Source organism: Coffea eugenioides, chromosome 10, assembly GCF_003713205.1.
Source record: "Coffea eugenioides isolate CCC68of chromosome 10, Ceug_1.0, whole genome shotgun sequence".
Lineage (NCBI taxonomy): Eukaryota > Viridiplantae > Streptophyta > Magnoliopsida > Gentianales > Rubiaceae > Coffea > Coffea eugenioides.
Window position 1 is genome coordinate 9,613,462 of NC_040044.1, and position 9,279 is coordinate 9,622,740.

The 9,279-nt window shown below is 33.9% G+C and overlaps 1 protein-coding gene and 1 pseudogene across 1 annotated transcript; one reads left to right on the plus strand and one right to left on the minus strand.

Annotated features, from left to right (window-relative positions):
- The first annotated feature begins 938 nt into the window (after window positions 1-938).
- LOC113750375 lies at window positions 939-2,518 on the plus strand (annotated as a pseudogene).
- A 1,374-nt stretch (window positions 2,519-3,892) lies between these two features.
- Window positions 3,893-4,816, minus strand: LOC113750107 (deoxyuridine 5'-triphosphate nucleotidohydrolase-like). The gene is made up of 3 exons (XM_027294044.1): window positions 4,623-4,816; window positions 4,437-4,528; window positions 3,893-4,332 (listed from the first exon to the last, which is right to left on the minus strand). Exons 1-3 carry the CDS (start codon window positions 4,814-4,816, stop codon window positions 4,088-4,090), a joined length of 531 nt encoding a protein of 176 aa, XP_027149845.1. The 3' UTR covers window positions 3,893-4,087.
- Window positions 4,817-9,279: the final 4,463 nt, after the last annotated feature.

Sequence of the window (9,279 nt, forward strand, 5' to 3'; positions counted from 1 at the left end):
GGGAAAGTTTTGGTTCGATTTAGGCTGTCCCTGTGACTCATTTATCCAAAAAAAAAAAAATTCCCAATCATATATAATTAGTAAACAAATCCAGCAATGACAAGTGCAAGAATTAACATCCAACAATAGTTCTTCGAGTTTTCAGAGCTTCCCTACTTTGGATTTCACTTAAATTTAAAAATCTACCTTTGAATTAAAAGTATTTAAATTACATACATACATATATATATATATGTACGTAATTTAAACACTTGAATTTACCAAAAAAAGGATATAAAAAGTTTACAATTATCAATATTAATTTGCCATATAATATATGCTTTAATACAAAATATATGGACCAACCCCAACACATATAAATGTAGATGCTAATATAATATAATAAAGTGCAAAAGTATCATATAATATATTCTAGTAAAAACCCCAACACATATAACGTTAATGACAATAGTATAGGTAACCCTAACCCTACAATGGTCCAAGACAAAACTTGCATTTTTTCTTCATAAAAATAACGTATGCACATTTCTTTCAGAGCATCCATACCTCAAGCGAGTTCAATAGAAGAAAAAGTTAGCATACAACACAAGTACGCCATTCTGTGAAAAGATGGAAGAAGACAAATTAGCAAAAAAAGATACAAAACAAAGACTTTAATTGAAATACAAAAGTTAAAAATACAATTCCAAATACCCCTAATTGATAAATATCTTAATAGCCCGTGGGGTAGGTCAGCCGGTCATGTAGTCATTCTTTAAGGCATTGACCAATGTTCGAATCCCCTGGTTATCATACTCGGAGTGAGTTGGGGCGCCCTCTTCCAGGCCGAAGGAGGATTAGTCGGGTTGAAGGTCCGGATACCCCTGTGTCATCAAAAAAAAGACAAATGTATTAATAGGCCAAACAATGAGGCCTCAATCCTGCAATTTCTTAAAAAGATGTCAAAATGTGCAAAAGTCGAACGCCTGATCCCATCAACGACTAACTACCCACCAACAGAAAATAACTACCTTTTGAACCCGTTAACTTCCACTAGTGTCTCCTCGGCCCTCGAATACTACATCAACTCAGACCACCCTTCTCACGGGCAAAAGATTCATTCCCACATTATCAAAACTGGGTTCAAGCCCAATCTTAATATCTGCATCAACATCCTCATGGTTCACCTCCAAACTTCTTGCTTGGCGTATGCGCAGAAATGTTTGATGAATTGCCTCAACCAACATTTAGTTCCTCTAACTATGTGCTATCAGGTTACATAAAACATGGGTTCGATGAGAAATCCTTTGATTTGTTTAGAAAATTGACCTTTTCAGGTGAAATGCCTGACGATTTTACATTTTCGATGATATTGAAGGGATCTAGTTTTCAAAGTGTAATCTCACTGCCAAAGGCTGTAGGCAAAGAGGTACATGCCCAGATAGTCAAATTTGGAATTGAAGGTGATGATGTGCTTTGCACGGCTTTAGTCGACTCGTGTGTGAAGAGTGGGAGAGTGGATTATGCAAGGAGAGTGTTTGATTTGATGTTGGAGAAGAGCATAGTTTGTGCCACATCTATGATCACTGGTTACATGAACTAGGGTCTTGTCAAAGATGCTAAGGATGCCTTCAACAAGATAGTGGAAAAAGATGTGGTGGTTTTCAATGCAATGATTGAGGATTACAGTAAATCGATTGGAACTCCCAAGAAGGCTATTTAGGTTTTCATTGCCATGAAAAGGTTGGAATTTAGGCCCACAATTTCAACCTTTGCGAGCATTATTGGAGCTTGTTCTGTAATATCAGCATTTGAAGTTGGTCAGCAGGTTCAAGGGCAACTTAAAAAGACTGAATTGTTCATGGATATAAAAATGGGCAGTGCTCTTCTTGATATGTATTCAAAATGTGGAAGAACAGAGGACGCAAGAAGAATTTTTGATCATATGCCTGAAAGGAATGTGTTTACGTGGACTTCCATGATTGATGGTTATGGTAAAAATGGTGCTCCAACTGAAGCACTTCAGCTCTTCAATAGGATGCTATTAGATCCCTTAGTCGAGCCTAACTATGTTACCTTTCTCAGTGCTCTTGCTGCTTGTGCACATGCTGGACTAGTTGCAAAAGGATGGGAGATCTTTTACTGCATGGAGAGAGACTGTTTCATGAAACCAAGGATGTAGCACTATGTGTGCATGGTTGATCTCTTAGGCCGTGCAGGAAGTCTTAATCAGGCCTTTGAATTTATTGTGAAAATGCCTCAAAAGCCTAGTTCTGATGTTTGGGCAGCTCTTCTGAGTTCTTCTAGGCTGCATGCAGATATAGATATAGCTAATTTAGCTGCCAATGAACTAATCAGGTTAAATGCTAAGAGTCGTCCTGGGGCATAAGTTGCTTTATCAAATACCTTGGCAGAGGCAGGGAGATGGAACAATGTAAGTGAAATTAGGGAGTTTATGAAGACAAGAGGCATATCTAAGGGCGCTGGCTTTAGTTGGTTTCAGAGTGATACCAGTTTACAAGTTTTCCATGCTGGATAATAGACGTAAATGAAGGCTGTCATGAATCTCTATTTCTGGACGAATTGGATAGCAAGGAATGCAATCAAGGAAGAATGTTAGAAAAGTTTCAGCCATGGGCCTGCTAGTTTTGATTCATTACCTAGGCTAACAGTTGGAGAATCCAAAGAACTTGGTTTATGGGCTTCGCTGCTATGTGATTGTTGTTAGGAACAATACTCGTTCCTCCCTTCTAAGAATGCAGCTTGGTTATGGAAAAGTGTCACAAGTGCAAAAAAGTTGCTTGAACATGGCCTTAGGAATAGAGTTGGGGAGGGCAGAACAGGCTATTTGGCAACATAAATAGATTCAATGTAATGATAGATTGTAAAGTGACAATCTGGATGCCGCAGAACTTGTTTTTGACCACAGCTGGTTAGTTGATTTGTGAATTTTAACTGGAATATACAGCTTGTTAAGCAGTCTTTCAACAATGAAGATGCTCAATACATGCTCAGCATGCCAATAAATCTTAACTAGGAAAGCAGACAGGATATACTGAAAGCATGACTCATCTGGCCAGTAGACAGTCTAGTCAGGTTACAATGAAGCAAAAAATGTGGAAAAAAGAAATGAAAGATGGAATCAGTTTGAGGGAAAATGTAGTATAGTTAATCAGAGTTCAGGAATATGGGAGATGCTGTGGAACTTAAATGTGAAACACAAAATCAAGCACTTAGTAAGGAGATGTTTTCACAAAGCAGTTCCTGTGAATGAGCTCATATTCAGGAGGTAACAGATGTAAAAGCTGTCGAGAAGGGCAGGAAACTGTAGAGCATATACTTTTCTTTTGGTGAATTGATTTGGACAGCTGCACCTATTCAGTGGGATGGGCTCAGACATGTACAAAGGGATTTTTAGCAATGGAGGAACCAGCTGAAGGAGTCAGTGATGAAGAAAGAAGAGGAGTAAATTCAAATCTTTTCTGCTACTGACCAATGAATAACAATTATGAACTTCCACCAGCATTTTCCACAATTTTCCTCCTTGTAATCATTCAGGTCACGCTGTAAATCTTCTCTATTGCCTCTTAAGGCAAATATTATTGTTAAATTTTGTAATTCAAGGACCACATTACATCAATGAATATCAATTTGGACTTGGATACATCCATAGGATCATTAATCAATGAGACAAATACCAAGCTTTTTTCTTCTTAACTGCAAAAAATCAGTTGAATTCCCCTTCCAAAAGACCCATCTCTAGTGATTTGAGGTGCACCGCTAATCAGATGTTACCCTGGTCAATTATGTTCAAGACCATCCATTCACCAAATGGATGGAAACTGTTTAATATCCACAAAACAACATTTCAAAAGAATGACATACTAGATTCACCTTAAACCAAAACTAAGAACAACATACTAGCTCTTCAGGAACAGGCAGCCACAGTACTAGATAAACATGTGATTTTCCATAGAATATTGGAGAGCAATCCATCTTCACCCTTAATCCCTGATACCAAATATAAAACAAAATAATATAAGAAAACCACCTTTTCCTACTAGTCATTATCTACCATCAGTAATACTTGTCTGGATTCCTGAATGCTCTAAACCCCAGTTGATCCAAAACCTCCAGCTCCCCTGACAGTGGTATCCAGATCATCAACTTCTTCCACCTCCGGCGTCACAATTTTCCCAATAATCAGCTGTGCAATTCTGTCACCGGGCTTCACCTCAAAGTCAACATCAGAATGGTTGAACAAAATCACCCCAACTGGACCCCTGTAATCTGCATCTATCACTCCAGCTCCAACATCAATTGAATTCTTCCATGTCAATCCCGACCGCGGCGCTATAATCATTAAATAAATTCAACAACATTTTACTCACAGTGAGGAGAAAAAAAAAGCCCAATTTCAGAAAAGATAAAATGGATGATTTCTAATGGAATATTACCAACACGGGCATAGGTTCCTTCAGGGACGGCAATGCTCAAATCAGTCGGGATCAAAGCTTTGCCTCGGGCGGGCACTTTTATTTCAGCAGCACTGTCCACAGAAACAAAAACACACAAAATTACCACATTTTTTTTTCATATAATTTTCATACCATCGTTAATCAAAGAGTGAAGGAGAACAATACCTGGAGAGATCATAGCCAGCAGAGAGGGGAGAAGCTCTAGAGGGCAAAACTGCTTTGTCAGAGAGCTTTTTGACTCGGAAAAATGGGGCGGTGGCGGGTTGGATCAAGCCATTTTCAGGGTCAAGTCTCCGGATTTCTGGGGTGGGTTCTTTGACTTCGGGGCTATGGTTTTGGAGGTTCATCTCTTCGGCCATGGCGAAATGGATGTTGGAATTTGGGGACTGAGGAGGAATAATTCTCCTGAAAATGGGGAGTTTGAGGTTAATAGCGCCAAGAATTCCCGCCGTTTTTTGCATGCGACTGATGAGTTGTAAAGTTACCATTTTTGTTTTTTTTTTTAATTTATTTAGCATTTGAACTTGATAGTTTTGAATCATTTAAACACAGATAAAATCTTATAGAATCTTTGGGTAAGCCATTATGTTAATTGTGGGGTGAGAAGGCTAATATTACTACATTATTATTTTACATGAAACATTTTGCTTTTTTCTTTTTTTTTTGGGTCTCACATTTATGTTTCATTTTTTCAACTTAAATTTTTATTTAGTTTTGGTAAATTGATTGGCACTAATCTGTTAGCTCGTCTTAACTAATGCTGCATATCCATGAATTTCCACACATAGTGCATTCATGGAAATTTTTTTATTTTTATATGATTTGACAAATATTAATTGTGCACACGTTAAACCCCATTGCAATAACAAAATCTTATATTTCCACATTGATTTGTTCTTGCCAAAGATGAAAAAATATGAACTTTTTTATAACATCGCGATAGTAGAATCCAACAGATTATATTGGAGATAAAATAAATAAATATAAACTTTTGTCTAAAATTTTTTTTTTACTTCAAAATTTTCTAAATGTATAGTTTGCCTCAAAATTTATTTCGAACATGATGTTAATCTTAGTTTGAAAATTGATTGTAATTTCATAGTAATTTTATTTTAAAAGGTTGACTATTTAAGTTTTACCGTGAAATCTAATAGTTTTACTTTCATTATAGCTATAAAGAGTTAAAGTATAGGTCTCCAAACTATAGAAAACTAAAGTGTATATATGTCACGCCATATGGTTAGTGATGAAACCAGGATTTTTTTTCTAGGAGAACAAAATTTTTTCCAACAAAATTATCTTAATATATTATATTCAAAATAATTTTCATTTATTTAAATATATGACATATAAAAACATCAAATATTAACTTTAATTGTAAATGTATGTCTATTCATAAATATGCAGCATAGTCATAACGAAAATTAATATAAAAAATAACCTTTGATTAAATATCTTATAACATCACAAACCACCCAAGTTGCACATTATGAGAAAATGCTCTAATATGTCACCTGTCCAATATATATATATATGCAATACAAATATAACTATTTTCAATTAAAAAAGATAAAAGTTATGTTAACATACCTTGAAATTTCGACATATTTTCTTAAAAGTAAATTGAGATTTACGTTCTTTCATAGAACTAAATTCATCCATGATTGAATCAATACTAAATTTTTCAACAACTTCCTTTTCTACATACATAATTAGGCAATCATTTAAAAAATCATCTTCCATCTTGTTTCGGATTTTAGTCTAATTGATTTTCATAATTGAAAATACCTATTCTCTAATTGCAGTTGATACAGGAAATGTGAGAAAAAGTCTAATCATTTGGCTAAGCCGTGCATTTGTATATGGTCTAATAAAGTAAATATTTTTATTTTGGCCCATTGATAATTGTGGATTGGATCTCTTTATTATAATATATTAAATTGGGTAGATTTACTATGGATCATCAAATTATATGTTTATTTTTTTGAAAGTTAAATAATTAACACAATAAAAATAAATAACTTATTTTGATGAAAAAAGTAATTCAAAGGTGGTTAATTCATATATATATATATATATATATGTATATATAAACTCTCATAATATAAACTAAAATAGTGAAAAATTAGAAGGGCTAACTTTGTTTTATACATAAATTTACGTATTATGAGCTCAAATTTTCAAAACTTAGGGGGGATATAGCTCCCCTCAGCCATGCGTTGGCTTCATCATTGCATATGGTGGTTTTTTTTGTTTTAACCCTAATTTTTTTTGACTACTTTTGCCTTTTACATACTAAATTGGTTTTTTTTGGTAGAAGACGCCTGAATGTATCTATATCTATATCTATATCTATATAATAAAAGCGAGAGTTGGCAAATGAATAGTGACATTTTGGTCAAGCGGTTATGCCGTTATTTTTGTGACTTCAAGGGGTGTTTTGGTCTTTTGGAATTCGATGGCAATGGCTCTGCTGGAAATTGATCTTTGGTCAAGCAGTTATTCGGTAATTATGGACAACTTTGTTGGCTTTTGTATGTGTGTTTGGTTTCTCCAAGTGAGCCGCACAAAGCTCCTACTTTTCCTCCTAAGTCACACCTGTTCCCAGTTCCCACTTGAAACTCCTAAACGGAGTTGCTTCGGTCTTTTATCTTCTTCAACTGGATTAAGTATACACGGATTCTTTCTTTTAATCTTCTCTTTATTTTCTTTATCAGAAAATTTTTAGTGCCCTTATTTTTATTATTATAGTTTTCATTCTATTTATATGTGCATGCTAAGCCATGAGCTTATTTTCTCTTTATAAAAGATAATATCTAACAATATAAAAGGGGAGAGTTGGGTTATGAATAGTACTTTTTGGTCAAGCGATTATGCTGCAATTATTGTTGGATGTGGAGGCTATTTTTGTCAATTGACTATTTTGGTTATTTCCCGTTGGTGGTTTACTTTGTGAGGCGGTAAATAAAAACTCTGTGTGTGCCTCTCTTTCTATGCAATTTATTACTCATTGCATTGGGTGGAGTAGTTGTCTACCATGTTGACAAGAAACTTCTAATTGCATGATTCCCAAAAATTGAACCGAAAAAAAAATTGAAGTCCAACATTGTCATCACAGGTAACGAAAATTGGCTAACGTGTCAAGATTTGGAATTAAAAATGGTTTATAATCCTTCTATTATTTAAGACGCACAATTATAAAAAAAATATTAGTCTATATATCCATATTAAATGTATATAATTATTACAAATTTTTTGATGCCCTTATCTTTATTATTATTTTTCCATTCTATAAACATAAAATTATTTCCGCCCTGTATGTGAGTTAGATGGTTAACTTACTTCCTTTTTAAAAGAATTAATTTCTTATTTTACTAACATATTCGTATTTAATATATATAATTATTATAAATTTTTTAACACATTCATTTTTCCTAATGGCTCTAAACTGAAAAGCAATATGGTGTGCTATTTTTTTTTTATTATTTTAGTCAAACATGTAACATTAATTAGATTGTTTCTTACATTAAAAAACTAAAGTACTCTAAATTAAAAATATATATATATAATTATATATATAATACAAAAGGGAGAGTTGCCCTATGAATGGTATTTTTGGTCAAGTGGTTATCCTGCAATTATCTAACAATATAAAAGGGAGAGTTGCCCTATGAGTAGTGTTTTTTTGTCAAGTGGTTATCCTGCAATTGTTATTGGATGTCGGGGCTGTTTTCATCAAATTGCCTGTTTTGTTTGTTTAAAGTAGGTATAGTTATGGTGCATTTACGAGACATATTGATCGAATTGGTAATTGGTGGTGTAAAAAGTGAAACTTTTGAAAGTTGGTTTTTTGTGGTTAATTATTTGCTTTTAAAGTGTCCTGTAAATGCAAAATTACCTAGGAAAGAATTGATAAATTATTGCTAGCTTTAGTGACTTTAAAAATGGCCTTTATTACTGTAACATGAAATAAAATTGTTAAATGTTCTGTAAATGCACAATTATTGAGGAAACAATTAATAAATTATTGTTGGCTTGACATGAAATAAAATGGTTAAGTGTTTTGTAAATGCACAATTATTGAGGAAACAATTAATAAACCATTGTTGGCTTTAGTAACTTTAAAAAATGGGTTTTATTACTGTGACATGTGGTGATTAATTTTAACAATGCCAAGTTCTATGGTTTAAGTGCTTAATTGACTTGCCAAGTCCCCTCTTTTTTGTGTCAACAATGATTAATACTTTTTTGGGAATGATTCACTTTATAATTTTCTAATTATCTTAATTCAAATGCAAAATAACCTTATACAATTTTTTAATTTACGCTTATGCATTCTAAGTAAGCGCCCTCATGCATTCTATATATTATTGTTCTCATGTATTCTATATATTTCATAATTGTCAACCTTTAATAAAAACGATAATTTTCTAATGATCTGCATGAATTAGATAATAATATAGATATATACTAATAAACCCACACAATAAAAAATAGTTAACACGGGAAATATTAACCCACCCACTAGTCTATATAATAAAAGGGAGAGTTGGCAAATGAATAGCGCCATTTTGGTCAAGCGGTTATGCCGTTATTTTTGTGACTTCGAGGGGCATTTTAGTCTTTTGGACTTGGATGGCAATGGCTCTGCTGGAAATTGATCTTTGGTCAAGCGGTTATTCGGTAATTATGGACAACTTTGTTGGCTTTTGTATTTGTCCTTCAGGCGTGTGTTTGGTTTCTCCAAGTGAGCCGCACAAAGCTCCTACTTTTCCTCCTAAGTCACACCTGTTCCCACTTGAAACTCCTAAACGGAGTTGCT